We start from the raw sequence: 17,917 nt of genomic DNA, 5'->3' as shown, positions 1-17,917 counted from the left end.
TTTTGTTTTTGTTGATACTTTATTTTGTTGTTTTCAAACATGAACTCAAAAAAACAAAAAAAAACAAACAAAATAAAACAAAACAAACAAAAAAAACCACACAAAAGGAATTTGAGAATGAGCAGTTACAATCCCAAAGGCAGTATGGAAGGTCTTGGGTTACATCCCCTTCAGTGCTTATGGTCAGCATCTTTTATAACTACCTGGTGAACTACAGGACAGAGGTGCACTGAAGAGAATGGTGAGTTCATGTAAGACCACAGACCACTCAAGACAAATGCCCTTAGGAAGCAGTTTCCAGGCCTAGATGGGAACTCTCAGCAGATAGCAGGCAGGGACCAGGCCAGCATCATGCTTCTGCTCTCAGCACAAACACTTACTCTTAGCAAAAGTGCGATCAAGAGACCACAGAAAACAAGCAGGACCTGGTCCTGCAGGAAGCAAGAGAGCACAGTGAAAGGCAGGTCCTAATTATGCCATCCCTCTCCTGTGTCACATCATTGGAAAAGAAAACATAAACATTCAACATTTTAAGGATCTTGCACAAAGCAAATGACAGTAGGTTTTATTAACATATCTTACAATGTCAATTATTCCTAGTTTTGTAATTTCTGCTTAATTATAAAGGTTGATTTCACTTCTACAGTAATGTACTGTATTTAAATGATCATTCATACAAGATCACACCAGTACATGTTTTTGAATAATATACACACATCACTCTAACTTGGACCTGTTATTTTAAAAGTGGGTTTATAAATGGGACTTATAAAAGTTAGGGGAAATGGAGGCTCTAATTTAGCAGCATGCATGTACGTTTTCAAGTACAATTTCAACCAAGTGCTTTTTTAAAATTTACTGGTGACTAATTCACCAATATCAAAATAAACACTATCAAATATCCAAATTTTAAAGTTAAGGCTAATATTTTCACTTCACATCCATATGCAACACCATAAACATTCCATTTAAATATGTAGTGATCAAAGTCTGAATACATTATACCATGTATATATAGCATCAGAGTTCCAAACTGTAAAATTGCTCAAGTTCATGAGTCCTGTAACAGTATTTACTAGAGATGTAGTTAGCATTTGCTCTTCAACCACACTTACGAATGGTCTGCTATTTATAATGACCAAAGCAAAAAGGTAGCAGGCTGAGCTCGTAGCACAGCGTTTTAAGGAGCAGGTGTAGGAAGGACAGGGATTTACCTGAACAAGTCATTCTTGTCTTAACAAAGTTATCTCACCATTTGGAAATGTATATAAAAATAGCAAGCTATTCCCACATATTTTCTTAAAATGCCTCAGGCAGTCTTCTGACATTCTGAAGACATCTGTGTGTGTCCTTCTCTGTTTCCTGTATTTTAATGCAAAGCCACTGTTTTACGTTAATTTCATATTCTGTAATGCTGTGTCAATTCAAAACATTTTGGAACATGGGTCTGATGTTACTTTGATATTTTCTTATTCAATATTTCTTACTTTCACAAGTAAAAAATGTAATTTTATGTAATAAGCCTTGGAAATCAAAAGTACCAGGAATTGCTTGATAGTAAGTACTATGGGTGAAATAATCACCTGGAAAAATCCTGGTACCAATAAAATATGTTCTTCTTCCCCTCTTACTCAGAGGATTTGAGCCCACTCATTCCCATTCTGAATTAAACCCCCACACACAAGCTGACCTTCACAGCCATGTCTAAAGCAGAAGCATGGCTCTTTGTCAGGGTCAAGACCTCTGAGCCTTTTCTGCCGGAGGAAAGCACACAGAAGCAGCCGTGAACTGTGACCCTGCAGGACTGTAACACAGATGAGCTTCTTCAGTCAGTCAGGGGAGTTCCAGAACTTAAAGTTCATGTGTTGGGACAAATGAGCTTTTCGATCTGATCATATAAATAAAGGCTTGGTTGGTAATAAAAGGTGGGCATGCACAGAATCAAAACTCTGCCATGTATATGTTCTTAACCCTTTGATTTTATTGTAACATCTGCTCGTCACTAACAACTCTAATAATTCATTCAGTTGAAATGGCAAGTTGATTTTGTGTGTGTGCGTGTGTGGTGCTTAAGATGAAACTCGGGTTCTATACATGTTAGCCAAGTAAGCATTCTGCCACTGAGCTACACCCTCAGCCCACAAATGTTTATTTTTAAGGACCCCCCGACCACACATACACCTTGCCCCGCCTTGTGCGCTGCACTACACTGCACTATATTTTACAGCTAGTTAAATTATTTACCCGGGGAAAGCATTTATGAAATTCCTGAGAATGAATTAAGTTTTCAGCAAAGCCTTAAACTTTTAACAGATTCCTCACAATAAGAAAAAAATTTAAAGTTCTACTATTAGACCAAGTTTTACTATACAATATTTCACATAAATCATGTTTTACATTTGTTTCTAATTACATACAGCAAAAATCTCAAATCAACACAAGGATGACAAAGGAAATGATGCATTGTGTTTAGCAGATGCAAATAAAAACACAAAAAGAGCAGTAAAACCTCAAATAAATCACATCCTCTCTGTCAGTGAACAACCGCTAAGGGCATTGCAGGGAAAATCATTTCTGAATGATTTCTGTGGACAAGTTGTGCTTTTTATTAATTGTGCACTTAAAAGTGACCACTGCAGGATGATCTAAGTTACTGTTGCTGAGATCCTTTAGAAGAATATCAGACCATTGATGTGGTTGCCAAGCACCTAACTTTGGGAAGGCTTCATAATGGATGTTTACTTTTTATCTCTCAGCAAAGACATCAATCCCCCAAATTAAATTAAAGCTTATAGTTGATGAAAGTCAATCTCAGTGAAAATGATAATATGTGCGATGCTGAGGTGTGTGTCACAGCCCATTGTAATGTGGACCCCATCTTTTATTGATGTGGTCAAAAGTGTGGGAAACCCACTGCTGCTCGAGAACTCGGTACCGCTCCTCGCAGATGTAGAGAGGCTTGCCCCGCCTGCAACACAAAGGAAACACACAGCATTAAGTCCTAAGGCCCACAGCTTACCCATGCATGCTTCTTTAGCACTCTATGGCAAAGATGACATTATAATCTCATTTTATGTGTCCTGTATTTTGGATAGGAAAAATATCTCAAAGCTAGAAATAACTAATTAAATTAATGATTGCCATACTTTGTAATGTTTTAAGTTATAATTGCAAAACCGGGTGTGGCACACTGGTTTCTACTGCTGAAGCTTCAGGAAAACACTTGACACATCAGGCAGGGCTAACCTGAGGTCCCGGTCCTCTTCTCCATGAGCATCCAGATAGACAGAGCCCCAGAGGCAGAAGCGGTGGCCTCGGATGATGATAATCACTGACGCATTGATTAAAAGGAAAATCCCTGTTCCGGCACCACAATTCTGAGAATGCTAAAAAGAGTAATGTAACAATGTAGTCATTAGTAACATAGAACTGTTTAATGTTAAAATAGAACTTTCTCTCTTTAAACCTGTAACTCCAGCCCCACCAGCTGACTAATACCTTAGGAAGAGTTTAGGGAAGCATAGTGTAGGAAGCAACTAACAGCCCATCAAGCTCCAAGGCTAGTGCCACCCTCAGTGATCAATGAAGACTGCTTCCCAGGGTAGAAAGTGGGCGACAGAAAGAAGAACTGGAACTGTACTTAAGAAGGGTGTTACTTCTTAAACACAGTCTGAGTTTTACCAAACTCTCACTGTGCTATAACTCACAGACCGGCGAGCTCAGAGTTTCACTGTGCCACATTCCCCAAGACCTGCTGCCCGGCCGAGCCTGTGCCACCTGCTTACCAGCACACATTCACAGTAGCTCTGCTGCTTGCAGCACAGGCCTTTCAGGCAGACGAAGGCGCCACACACAAGACAAACAGCTGGGTCTTTAGGAACCTTGGTGCAGACACTGCAGGTTTTTCTGTGGTAGTACTGAAAAATAGTGTTGTAATTCTCGGGCAGCTGTAACAGGTGTGGTAATTTCCATCTTGACTCTTGGATTAGCAAAGCCTAAAACATCCAAAAGTAGTCATCAGCCCTACATAAACAGGATACCAAAATTATATATTCAAATTTTAAAATGATTTTATTTTAGGATGAAAAATTGGCTTTCAAGAATGTGAGTTATTTATTAAAAATATTTCTTTTTCCATTTGACGAAAACAGCCCATTAGCAATTATTATTCTTTATTTCCATATAGATCTCAATTATAGCAGATGTAAAACTTTATAGAATAAGCACACTAAAACACATTTATTATTTTAAGAAAGAAAAAAGTATCCCTGAACATGCATGAAAATAAATCTCTAAACATGCAAAATATCAAACACTTCCCGACACCAGATCCTGACCTGTAATATATATGATTCTTCACCTTCTCCTTAGCACAAGTCAGAGCCATAAGTCATTATTCCTATTTTAATGCTTTACACGAATTCTCCCTCCCTCCTAGAATATGCTATGTTCATATACCTCAGGCTATCAAGATCATTTGTATCCGTAAGTGCTAAAGGCCTGAAACTCTTTGAATAAACTTCCTGTCTAGGTATGGGAACTCCAAGCTAACACTTCCTGCAGGGCAAGTTCTATTTGCTATTTGCAGTTGTAAAAAGGTACTGGTGATGTTTTTCTAGATATTACTCCATTCACACTATAATTCCATATATTTATTAGCTAACTAATTTCTATGAAACACTTTCTATGAATTGGGGAATTACAAGAAAAATAAGAATTTTTGTTTTGTGAAGTCTTCATTACATTAAAGAAACAAATGTGATAAAAAGAAGCTAAGCTCTGTGACACTTGGGGATTCAGAGCTCATCACACGAGGCTCTGGGCTGACTCCTGTCCATAACTACAGCAATGCTTATAGAGAGGTGCAGCAGCAGAGATGGAGAGGTTGGGCTGAAAAGAAGACTGGCTAGCAGACAATTCCGCTGGAAGAGGCAAGGCCTAAAAAGCAATGAACTGCACAGAAGACAGTGCTGCTGCTAGGGACAGAAGCAGCAGCAGTAGGCAAGCTCACATACACCTTAATGGCTGCAGTACACTTACACATATTTGTGTCAAATAGAGCAAGGTGGCAGATTCATGGTATAACAACAATGGAAACACAAACAAGATGGTGATGTCTCTTGACCGCCAAGTGGGGACCCAGTCAATTAGACACAGCAAGAACATGTTCCACAAGAACTAGAACATGCAATGATATCATCTGAGATCAGAAGTCACCAAGGCTATGTGTTCCTCTCAAATGACTCTTGCAATAGTTACTTTCTGACTTCTACAATCAGAAAAGTAGTCTGGACTCTCTTCACCTCTGAACAACCTGGGGATGTATCGTCTTACCTTGTCTACTAAAAGGTCAACAGAGGACCCTGTGAAATAAGGTTCCCATTGTATGAAGGCTGTACAGAATCATGGCAAGGCACTAGCCTGCTGCCTGCCTCCACTCTCAGTCATTGGTCACCACAACCCTTTACCAACCAAGCTGGCAGCACAAACCCACATTTAAGTGTTACAGATATAATCTTTTAGTTTTCATATCAAATACATTTAAACAGGAGACAGCTCTACAATTAAGAATATTATTTATTAACTTTAATTTTTTTTATTTTCCAACGATACTATAACGGATGCTTAAATGATTTAATTAAAATCATTAATTAAAACTTAAGCTAAAAGTAACAACTAATACACTTTTTAAGTCAAATATTTCTGCTTTTTTTTTTACTACTTATAACTCAAATATTATTTCAACTTTATCAGTTTAAAACCTGCTGTCACCAATGACCTAAATTTGACTTCTTCCATTGGTCACCTCCCTCGAAGCACATTGTCCCCACTCTTTCTACATACCTTCCCTTGTTCTGCATGCCTCTCTGTAAATGATCTTATCTCAAAACACCACTGAGTTATAATGTCAAATGCTGCAACTGGCCAGTCCAGACACGAGGCACTGATGAATGGGTGATCTGTTTGGTAAAAAGTTGGCAGAAGTCCCAGGCAGCTGGCAAGGACTGAAAATTCCTCTTCTTCCTTTAAGACATGAAACAGAATTCTCAAGATATTTTAACTGTGATACTCACCAATGACTTTGGGCCAGTGGGAAACCAAGGCCGCTGACCACAAGTGAAGGGAGCACAGGTAACAGAAGGAGAGGAGTCTCCTTTTTCCCTTTATCCAAGCATCCTCCAAATACTTATCTCTAAAATGTAACTCCTACATGGTTCAACATCTGCTTCTCTTACACAGCTGTCACATACACACCTGATGAATAGTTTACCGGCATTAGCCACTCTATAAAAGCACTTCAGACGACAGAAGAGCTATTTTGGGTTTCAGAAGCATACAGATTGATCTCTGTGTGGTGGGCAGCCCTGTACTCTAGGAATATCAAAGTTCAAGTTTGTAGAAAGACTCTGAAGGCAGCATGGAGTATAAACAACGAGACCGTGTCTTAGTAACCGAGCGCTGGGTTGAGGGGCCCGGTGCTTGAAGGCTCTGCATCTGGTCTCCAGCCCAAAAGATAAACAGGGCTGTGATGGAGCGCCTGCTAGTGTACACGGAAAACAACAAAGTCATAAAATTCACAGAAAGAGCTAAATGATTTTTTTGGGCTCTCAATACATATGAAACAAAAAAAAAAAACATTTTAAGTGGGCTGGTGGTGGTGGTGGTGGTGGTGGTGGTGGTGGTGGTGGTATTGGTGATGGTGGTGTGTGGTGTGCTTTTTTAAAATTTATAGAATGATCGGTCCCAATCTGAAACTCTCTTCACTAACAAAAGAATTAGAGAAATTAGAATGAATAAATTATATTCATTTGTTTGTTTTTCTCCCCCTTTTTGAGATAGGCTCCTATTATGTCACCATGGCTGGCCTGGACTCTCTAAACCACACTGACTTCAACATTTTATTTTCTGAGACAATACCTCATATACCCAGGTTCATCTCACATCTCCTAAATAGCTATGACCTTAAATTTTGGTCTTCTTGCCTCTACCTCCCAAGAACTGGGACTAAACACAAGGTTCTGTGCACGATAGGCAAGAATTCTTCAACTGAGCCACACTACCAGCCCTTTAAGATTTCTTTTAAAAGTGTTTGTTAGTCTTATAAACACAAATATACATCTTTCAGACTCTATTTAATCAAGACTATATTGGAGGCTCATAGATCTCTTTTCCTTGTTTGCTGGATCAATTCCTATTCCACTCAAAAAGAAACCAACCCTTCCATACTTTGAAAATGTTCCAACTCCAGCATAGAATGTGAGTGTGAGTGTGTGTGTGTGTGTGTGTGTATGTGTGTGTCCACACTCTTGACAACCAGCAACCACTGATATTCTTTCTACTATCACAGTTTTGACTTTAATTTTTTCATATAAATGGAACCATACTCTACAGACTTTTGTATCTGATATTTTACTTAAAACAATTTTCAGATTCATACATTGTGCATATCAGCTTTCTACATTGTTCCTGGAGACAGGGTCTCACTATGCAGCCCTGGCTGGCCAAGAACTCACTAGGTAGAGCAGGCTGACCTTGACTTCACAAATATCTGCATGTCTATGTCTTCCAAGTAGTAGGGTTAAAGGTGTGAGTCACTCATCTGGCAAGGGGTAGCCCAGGCTGGCCTGGGATGCATGATCCTCCTGCCACTACCTTTTGGCATATCCCACCAGTATATGCCATTACAACCAGCTACTCTTTTAATAGCTCAGTGTACAATACAGACATACTAAATTTCATTTGTGTATTCCTAGATGTCCGAACCAATCTTCACTAGCATGAATCAGGCTATTTTAAATATTTATTTAGTCTTCATATAGATAGATACCTTCATTTATTTTGTTGTACATCTACAAAAAGAATTGCTGATTGCTGAGCTGTAAATCAAGCACATGGCTAATTCTTAAAAGAAACTAAGAGGTCTTTTCCAAACTGAGCGTCCCGTTGGGTGTCTCTAACGGCAGTTATGACAATCTGACTTTCAAGTCTCCAGCAATACTTGACTTAACGGCGGTAACTGGATGCCATCGCCTGTATTCGCTTGTGCTTTTTTTTTTTTTTTTTTTTTTTCCGGAGCTGGGGACCGAACCCAGGGCCTTGCGCTTGCTAGGCAAGCGCTTGCTTGTGCTTTTTGAAGAAGCAATGCACTGAACACTTTTCCTGTTGGCCATTCATATATATTCTTTTCACAAAGTGTCTAATATTTTTGTTCATTCTTTTACATTTTATCACTGAATTTTAAGATTGCTGACGTATGTTGGATGCAGGTCCTTTGTCACTATATTGCAACCACACCTGCTTAGACCCACTGGCACACTCTAACTCTAGGATAGCTTTATATCGTCTGTGGTGATCAATTACTACCTAACTTCATTTTTATTTATACTTAGTTATATCTATTTATCTTGAGACAGAGTCTATGTATCCTTGACTGGTCTGGAATTCACTTTGTAGAACAACCTGACCAAGAACTCAGAGATCTGCCTGTCCCCTGCCCCTGATAGCTTAAACTGATGGCAGGCACCACCACACCTGGCTTATATTCATTTTTAATTAATTATTTGCAAAGTGTAGAAATAAAATTAATCTTAATACATATTTTTATGTACTGAAACTTTGTTAAACTTGTTCATTGCTTAAGTATATTTTTTCAATTACTTGTGAGGCTGGAGAGGGGGTTTAGCAATAGAGTACTGGCTTTACCCTCTTTCTGACTCTTTCAAACTATGCCTAATTGTACATGTTTATCTCGGTCTACATACACATCTGTTGCTCTAGAATTCACTGATAGTGACACAAATGCCATGCCAACTTTCAATGGCCAAATCCAGAGCATCTGCCTCCAGGGACCTTCCAAGTTAGAGGGGGAGCTACCTGCTAATAAAACAAATGGAAGTGAAGTATAGGGAGCAAGCACAGAAACAACCCAGTGAGTAGCCTGCTGTGCATACAAAGCTCAACAAATAAAGGGAAAAGCTGACTTTCCCCTTGGGCAATCTTCATGTTTAAAAATGTTCTGCATATCAGAAAACAAGCTATCTATAAAATTAAGATTTTTTTTTAAAAAGCCAAAGAACTCAAAAAAAGAAAGAAAGAAAGAAAGAAAGAAAGAAGGAAAAAAAAAGGAGGGAAAGAAGAAGAAAGAAGTATTTTATGGTTAAATGTTTTAAATTTGACGACATCATGTAACTCTAAACAGATGCTAATGGTAACAAATACATAGGTAACCTTGGGGAATTTGATAAAAGCCAAACTATCTAACTACTTAACATCACATTCAATTACTCAAGACAGAAGAACAGAAATGCTATTTTAGTCTGATATAAGTCTAAAGGCCATAAATATGGTGAGTTCTGATTTCTATATCAAATTCCTTGAGCTGGCAGCTCAAGTCAGGACCAAGTTAACACGTACATTGGGCTCACTTACCTTTAGTCTCCTGCCCTATTCCTCTCTTGCCTGTTCTTTTGACCCCCAGCTCTATAGACTAGATTAAACCTGCAGTAATTCAGTAATGTGGTCTAACGGTTACTCTTCTGAGCAATGCACCTTTTAAACGAGTATTAAAAGCATGAAATGCCAGGGATAAAGTACTTTCAGAATGAACATCATTCTTACTCAAGCATTTGGCCTGCATCTAACGAACCTAATCTAAAACTGCTCAACCATCCCAAATTAGCAATGTTATCAGAAAAAAAAAAAAAGTGGTTGCTAGTAACATAAGAGAGTTAGTATTTGGGATTATCTAGTGTTTTGGGGTAAACTGGCTTATCTTCATAACACGCTCTGCATATTAAGAGACAAAAGTGGTCTACTATGCAGAAGTACAATCTGGAAATCAGCCTACTGTAACAACAAGGCCACATTATACCTGGCAACTGGGTAAATCTTCCCCAAAGAGGTGGTGCTGAAGAAGGCTGCTGATCCTGAGGAAAGGTAAGCAGAAATCCTGTATGTATCTTTCCATGGACTCAGGAGACCAAGCAATAGGACTGACCTAAAGTAAAAAAGAAAAATGGAGGAATTCGTGCTGCAACAGACGCAGCTTTTCAAACGTTCACTCTTCGAGGCAATAAGATCCAAGTTAACAGACATACCATGGTACACTCCTGAGCGCCTTCTTCACAATATAACTTCCCTTTAGACAGCTCACTTATGACAAAGCCCAACAATACTTCGTAAGACTTCTCTGCATCACATGTATCCTGGGAAAAATTAAAATATTAGTTTTACATGGGGTACTGAGAAATTACAAAAGGAAATTCCCTGGAAATAATACCCTTATGTAGTAAAACTGTAATTGAATTATATCTCAAACACATGAATTTCATTACCTCTAAATCCAGGTTAACTTTGGAATCAGAATAAAACTGAGTAGGTGGTTAAAATTATTCTAGTTATATCTTTAACAGACAGAATGTAGTATATATATATTTATTTGTAGACTACATATTATATTACCATATACTTTTATGTATAATTGTACACACACACCTTCTACTGCTGAGAACTTATCCTAAGGAGTTGCCTGACCTAGGGAGCATTGACTCAAAAATACTTCACAGGCAACAAATACAACAAATTTGAACCACATGAAAAATGTTTTCAATCTGAATTATAATAATATATATATAAATCAGAAGAAATATTTTTCTATGATGTCATTGTACTCATTAACTATACTTTTAAAATATAAAGAATAATTGAATAAATACCAGGTTTGTCCTGAACTCTTACTGTTATGTTTATTAATTAAATTTTAAATTATTTTGCATTCATAAATGCATACACTACGTACTGTCTCCTCTCATCAACCACCTTCTTACCATCTCTGTCAAGTGTTTCCCTCCAGCAACCAAATCCAGAGCTTAGGCATGCTAGACAAGCGCTCCACCACTGAGCCCCATCTGCGGCACCATCCTAACACTGACAGCATCCCTCGCTGGACCACAGATCCGTTACTTGATGATGCTTGTTCTTTTACCCTCAGTGTTTCATCCATGTTGCTCTATTCTTTCCCCGGCAGACTTCCAACTCCAAAATGTCTGCTATGCTTTCTAGTTTTCACAAATTCTTCTTCATAACGGAACTCTAGCAACAACTGTCTTCTAGCTAATGAATGGAATTTATCTTGATAATTTTGGAGCTTCTGGCTTTGGAAACTGACTGAACATGCTTTTTTACTTTTTTTAAATAATCCTTTATTTAGGGGTTGGGGATTTAGCTCAGTGGTAGAGCGCTTGCCTAGCAACCGCAAGGCCCTGGGTTCGGTCCCCGGCTCCGGGAAAAAAAAAAAAAAGGAGAGAGAGAGAGGGCCTGCAGCAATAAACAAGCCACCTGGGCATTTAAAAAAAAAAAATCCTTTATTTAAAATTTTTTCTTCTGCTTTCTATTATGCCCAGTCATGTATATTGTGTTCTAATTCTAAACTACAAAAATACTTCTAATTCACAACTGCTCTTTTTAGTGTGAATTGCCTTATTCTTGCCCAATTAACAGAATAAATATTTCCTAAATATGACCACTATACATTTCACATAATTTACACAAATCAATACCTTGATAACTATCAGAATAGTAAAATGTTATTAAAATCTGTTTGAATCAAATCACTTCATGGATTGGCTACATGTGAGTCAATAAGATGAGAACACCAGCCAGCTTCCAAAGTGTAGTCTACTCTTTAGAATTAAGTATTTCTAGAATATTACAAAAGGAAAGTTTTAAAGAGTAACATTATGCTCAGATCACTGAAATAAGTTACTAGTGAGAATAAAGTTTTTGATTTTTTTTTTCTTTTTGGCTTTTTGGTTTTTCAAGTCAGAGTTTCTCTGTGTAGTCCTGGCTATCCTGGAACTCACTTTGTTGACCTTGTAGATCTTGAACTCAAGAGATCCTCTGCCTCTACCTCCCAAGTGGTGGGATTAAATGTGTGCAGCACCACCACTCATCCTGACAATAAGTTTTAAACCTATTATCAAATGCATATCAAATACACTGTCACATTCAGAAAGCTGTGCATCACGATAGAAAGCTGGCTTGACGTAATAATTACGGTTTACATTGTCAACTCTTTCTTACTAAAGCAGTGCTGGAACTTTTGAGGATTTCACACAAGTACTGTACTTACATAATTCCACTCCCTCCTCCTTATCTATTTTTCCTTGTACCCCTTACTTGTTCTCAAATTTATAACCTCTTCTTTAACTATTAGTGGTGTGTGTGTGTGTGTGTGTGTGTGTGTATGTGTGTGTGTGTGTGTGTGTGCGTGCGTGAGAGAGAGAGAGAGAGAGAGAGAGAGAGAGAGAGAGAGAGAGAGAGAATAGAGAATGAATAATTTCTGGGTCCACTTAGTCTTGCTCCTATGTGTATGTATTTATGCTGTACACTTGAGATTAGATGACCTGTCAGAGGGCTTGTCCCTGGAGAAGACTGTTCTTTCCTTCTCAACAGCCACTAACAGACTCTAACTCTTCATCTTAGGAGGAGGCTGTGGGAGACTCCTCACCCCCACATTGGCATGTCAACTGGATGTCACTGTGCAGGTCTTATTTAGGTGACCAACCATATTGTTGCAGTTTTCTACATGCAGCTTCCCTATCATCTACAGACAATGACAATCTTCCTGTAGACGTGCTGACCCTCAGGCTCTAACCATCTTCCCAGTGCCTTTTCTGGGAGTGGTGTGGGATGAGAAACTTTATTTTATGTATACACAGATACAGGCAATTTTTGGCTAATACAGAGTGGACTCAATGAAGCTTAGGATAAAACTAATGAGAGCATAGACTCTGAAATCAAGAACTGACAAACTAGGGAAGAGGTAGCAAAAGCCAATGGATAAACAAAGAATGGCATCAGAATCCACAGGCACAGGACAGAAGGGACGCTCAGTGGTTATGGGCTCTTGCTACTCTGAACTCAGTTCCCAGCATACACAGAGGGTATCTCACAACCGCCAGTAACTCTAGCTCTAGGGAATCTGGCATGTTCTTCTGTCCTCTTTAGTTACCCATATGCATAAGTGTACACACACACACACACACACACACACACACGCACACACACACACACACTTTTGAAAAACATTCAGTGATGCACAAGGTCTATCAGCGTAGGTTCAAAGCTTTTGTCTAAGCACTGCTTTGTGAACTTTGGGACAGGGGTCATGTCCTTAGAGCATATTTCAGATACTATGATCCTACTTTAAACAAACAACAACAAGTATTTTGAAGTGTTTGTTTTGAGACCGTCCCATGTACTCCAGGGAGCCCCAGGCTCCTTATATGAAGCAGGCTCCAACCCAGTTTGAGCTTACAATCCCTCTGCCTCCGCCTTCCTTTGCTAGGAATGCTAGCAAATCCCTAAGAAGTCATACAGTCTGGATCTGCAGTTTACCTTTAAGAAGGCTGAGGCTCAGACAGTTTTCCATTCTTTGTCTAAAGATGTAACATCTGTCTTCAAAGGCAGACTGGCACACTAACTAACTTCAGTTTGATAGGCGACTGGCTGATATCCCACCTCAAGGCACAATGCACTCTGATATGCTGTGTTAAATTTCTGGGCATATGATTGTGATTTGGGAGTGAACTGGCAGAACAGTGAAGGACAGTCAGCACATTTCATGCACTTACAGGTGGATTTAGCTCTTTTGGACCAAGAGATACAATTTGAAATCGTGCATTTTAAAAATAACTTCTCTTCTATTAAATTTGATAAAGGCCAAATTTAGAGATACTTTCTGTATCTAAAACAGTGTATAACTGCAGTATCCTGGTTAGTTTTATCTCAACTTGACAAAAGCTAAAGTCAAAGAACTGAAGGAGCTGAAGGGGTTTGCAACCCCATAGGAACAACAATGCCAACCAACCAGAGCTCCCATGGACTAAATCACCATGCAAGAGTACACATGGACTGACCATGGCTCCGGCTGCATATGTAGCAGAGGATGGCCTTGTTGGGCACCAGTGGGAGGAGAAGCCCTTGGTCCTGCCAAGGCTGGATCCCACAATATAGGGGGATGTCAGGGCGGGAGGCGGAAGGGGTGGATGGATGGGTGGATAACACCTTTATAGAAGCAGAGCGAGGGGAGATGGGGGCTTATGGATGATAACCAGGAAAGGGGATAACATTTGAAATGTAAATAAAAAATATCCAAAAAAAAAACAAAGAACAAAAAAACAAAAAAACAAAAAACTAGAGTCATCTTAGAAGAGGAAACCTCAGTTGAGGAGATACCTGCCTAAAACTGCACTGTAGGCAAGTCTGTGGGGCATTTCCTAAAACTGCACTGTAGGCAAGTCTGTGGGGCATTTCCTTGGTTTTTAATGGGGGAGGGTCCAGTTCATTGAGGGTGGGGCACCTTTGGTTGTTGGTCCTGGGTTCTATTTAAAAAAAAAAAAAAAAAAGCTGGGCAAAGCTCTGAGGACAAACAGTAAGCAGCACTCTCCAAGGCCTCTGCATCAGCTCCTGCCTCCAGTTCCCTTCTGGTTTTGAGTTCTGACCTTGGCTGCCTTCAGTTTACTGTGACTCAGGATATGCAAACCAAATACAATGAACCTTTCTTTTCTAAGTTGGTCATTTTATTTTATCACAGCAACAGTAACCCCAAGTAGGACATGCAATAAAACATTTTTAACTTTTTCTTTCTTTTTCCCCCCATAAGTGTTCCATTTCCAATTAAACCCATTGTTAACTCTTTTGTCTCTCTAACGACCGTTCTTGGGCTAGGCTGTAGCTCGCTGTAGAGCACCTATCTAGCACTCAGGTGGTTTGCACGCAAATCTGAGCACCTCAAAAGCAAAACAAAAAAGTTCACACAGAAAACATACTCTCAACTGACTTCCACTCCACCTTACAGGCCTCCCCTGACGACAGAGAACTCAGGGAAGAGACTACCTTTTTAAGAGCTCCAAGGTGTTTCCAGGCTGACCGATCCTCTTCAGTGCCCTTCACTGAGAGCGCTGCCAGGGCCTGGGTGTAGAGCAGGGTGAAGAGAACTTTGACAATGCAGGTGAAGTGCTCTGCAACAAGAAAGACAGCACCGGCTCTTTGCAATGCACATCTTTTGAACCAAAAAATATCCCACATGCTTATACCTCTGCCTGTGTGTGTAATTTTCCAGCATTTGTGTGGTTAATGAGATTATACTGTATTTGTTCTATTGATCTTATTGCTAGTACGACCAAATATTTGACATAAACAACTTAAGGGAGGAGAGAGTTGCTTTTGCTCAGCACTTCAGTTATGGTGTAAGCCATGGTGACAAGAGGGCAGATGCTGGGACTGGCTCTCAGCTACTTTCCCCTTCTCCCCTTTTTCTCGTTGGCACCAAACTTGTGGGATAATTCTGGTGACATTCATGGCTGGTTTCTCCTCCAAGAAACATGCCCACAGATACAACCAAGTTGTACCTCCTTAATCTCCTAGAGACAGGTTCTCACTATTTCTGCAAGGCAGTTCTTATAGTTCAATCAAATAGGCACCCAAAACCACCCATCACACTTCCCAACAAATCAAATTTATGAAAGCACTCTATCATGATGCACACCCCTACGAGATGTGTCAGTGTCAGGCAGTGTCTTCTATAAGGGTGTTCTCATGTGAGCCCGGCAGAGCAGGGCTGTGATCCCAGCTACTTCGGAGCTGTGAGGCAAAGAACTGCAAGTTCAAGCCTGCTCTTCCTGTAGACTGAGCCAAGGCCAGTCTGAAAAATCAAAAATACTTCTAATTCTACAGCTGCTCTTCATAGTGTGAATTGCCTCATTCTTGCCCAATTAACAGACTAAGTATTTCCTAAATATGACCAATATACATGTCACATAATTTACACAAATCAATGCCTTGATAACTATCAGAACAGTAAAATGTTATTAAAATCTGTTTAAATCAAATTACTTCTTAAATATTTAGGCAGAGCTCACTTCATCCAAAAGGTTTAACTCTCAAATTCAAACAGCGCCCCCGCCACCACACATACACATACACATACACACACACACACACACACACACACACACACACACACACACACACACACACACACACACAGTCCATGACTTGGCACAGAGAAACCTTGACTTCCCAAAAAAAAAAAAAAAAAGCCTCCCAAAAACCCTTTATTGTCACTAAGTAACTTATTTCAGAGATTTGAGCATAAAGTTGTTCTTTAAAACTTTGTAATATTCTAGAACTATAAACAGACTAAACTTCGGAAGCTGGATCTCATTGACTAACATGTAGCCAATGCACGGAGTTAAGAAAAGAAACAGATGGGACCTGAGGAGGCGGCTCAGTCAGGAAGTGCTGGATACACAAACATGAGGACCTGGTTCTAGCCACTAAACCCACACACCTCTAACACTGTATCACTGGGGTGTAGAGGAGGAAGATGAGTTCAGTGACCAGCCAATGTAGCCAAAATGTCAAGCTCCAAGTTTAATGAGAGACCAGCACCCCATAAAAAAATCTTAACTGGGAAGCCTTTCAGACATAGTGCCCAGAAACACTGCTTAAGTAATTTCTTCTCATAATAAACTGTGTGTTATTAAAAAGTAATCCAGCAAGAGAAGTAACAGCTACTATAGCCAGTGTTTTAGCATTTCTTGTAGAAAGCCTTAATTCAACCGAGCAGTAGTACCACAAGCCTTTAACTCCAGCACTTGGGAGGCAGAGGAAAGTGCATCTCTTGAGTTCTAGGCCAGTCTGGTCTACAGAGTAAGTTCTGGTTGCTTCTTGGTCATGATGTTTTGTGCAGGAATAGAAACCCTGACTAAGACACAAGGCTACACAGAAAAACCCTGTCTAAAAAGCTAGAGGGGCAGGGTTCTTATTTTTAATCATTTTTAATATCCTTAAACTGACAGTTTTTAAAGCCATTGTAGTTCCAAGTTTTGGCATTCACTTATGTATTCACTTATATTATTATGTAATCTATTGATGGAATTGATATATTCCATCTAGTGATGGAATAACTCTATATGTGACACCAACATCTTTCAGGGACTTTAAACAAGGAACCACTGTTCAGAAATGAATACAAGTAAAGCCATACAAATGCAATTCTAAAAATTTTTTAAATGAAAAAGGGGATTGTCATGTCCAGTTGAGTAAATGTGCCTAAAACAGAGAAATCACCATGAAAACTGAAGTTGAACAGAAGCTCCATCCCTACTTAAAATGCTTGTGGAGCGAGAAGACCCCAGCTACCATGCCAACTTCAGCTATCACAGTGTACCACACCTTAGGAACAGGGCCCTGGCTCTGTCTCTGCTACTAGCTTGACAGTTGCACAGTGCTCACATGGCAGGCATATGCTGGGGCTCAATGCCAGCACAAGACACTATTAAGTAGAAGCAGTCTGTTCCTACTGTTTACCAGGATAAAGAAGGTGGTATGGTAGAAATAGCAACATGGGGAGGGAATGGGGACTTCTGGACAGGAAACCGAGAAGGGTAATAACATTTAAAATGTAAGTAAAGAAATATATCTAATAAAAAAGTTTAAAAAGGGGGAGGGGGACAAAAATATTCATAGGAGGGGATATGGAGGCAAAGTTTGGAGCAGAGACTGAAGGAACACCCATTCAGAGCCTGCCCCACACGTGGCTCATATATATACAGCCACCAAAACTAGATAAGATTGATGAAGCCAAGAAGTGCAGGCTGACAGGAACCGGATATAGATCTCTCCTGAGAGGTACAATCAGAGCATGTCAAATATAGAGGTGAATGCCAGCAGCAAACCACTGAACTAAGAACGTGGTCCCTGTTGGAGGAATCAGAGAAAGGATTGAAAGAGCTAAAGTGGCTTGCAATCCCATAAGAACAACAATTGCGGGGTTGGGGATTTAGCTCAGTGGTAGAGCGCTTGCCTAGGAAGCGCAAGGCCCTGGGTTCAGTCCCCAGCTCCGAAAAAA

At 39.7% G+C, this 17,917-nt stretch overlaps 1 protein-coding gene across 6 annotated transcripts in view; it reads right to left on the bottom strand.

Annotated features, from left to right (window-relative positions):
- The window catches only part of Ubr3 (ubiquitin protein ligase E3 component n-recognin 3), a 156,967-nt gene continuing 139,050 nt past the window's right edge, over positions 1 to 17,917 (bottom strand). For 5 of the 6 annotated variants that reach the window (XM_039104847.2, XM_039104849.2, XM_039104850.2 and 2 more), the window contains 7 exons: positions 14,899 to 15,023; positions 10,098 to 10,205; positions 9,872 to 9,997; positions 5,845 to 6,024; positions 3,786 to 3,995; positions 3,247 to 3,386; positions 529 to 2,968 (listed from right to left, as the gene is read on the bottom strand). In XM_039104847.2, the coding sequence (XP_038960775.1) occupies positions 2,851 to 2,968; positions 3,247 to 3,386; positions 3,786 to 3,995; positions 5,845 to 6,024; positions 9,872 to 9,997; positions 10,098 to 10,205; positions 14,899 to 15,023 (1,007 nt within the window). In that variant the 3' untranslated portion in view covers positions 529 to 2,850. Of the gene's footprint in view, positions 2,969 to 3,246; positions 3,387 to 3,785; positions 3,996 to 5,844; positions 6,025 to 9,871; positions 9,998 to 10,097; positions 10,206 to 14,898; positions 15,024 to 17,917 lie in introns of all 6 variants that reach the window. The other variant, NM_001134550.3, reaches the window with a different exon arrangement.

This window comes from Rattus norvegicus, chromosome 3 (genome assembly GCF_036323735.1).
Source record: "Rattus norvegicus strain BN/NHsdMcwi chromosome 3, GRCr8, whole genome shotgun sequence".
NCBI lineage: Eukaryota > Metazoa > Chordata > Mammalia > Rodentia > Muridae > Rattus > Rattus norvegicus.
Note: the sequence above shows the minus strand (reverse complement) of the source record. Positions and strands in the feature narration are given on the sequence as shown.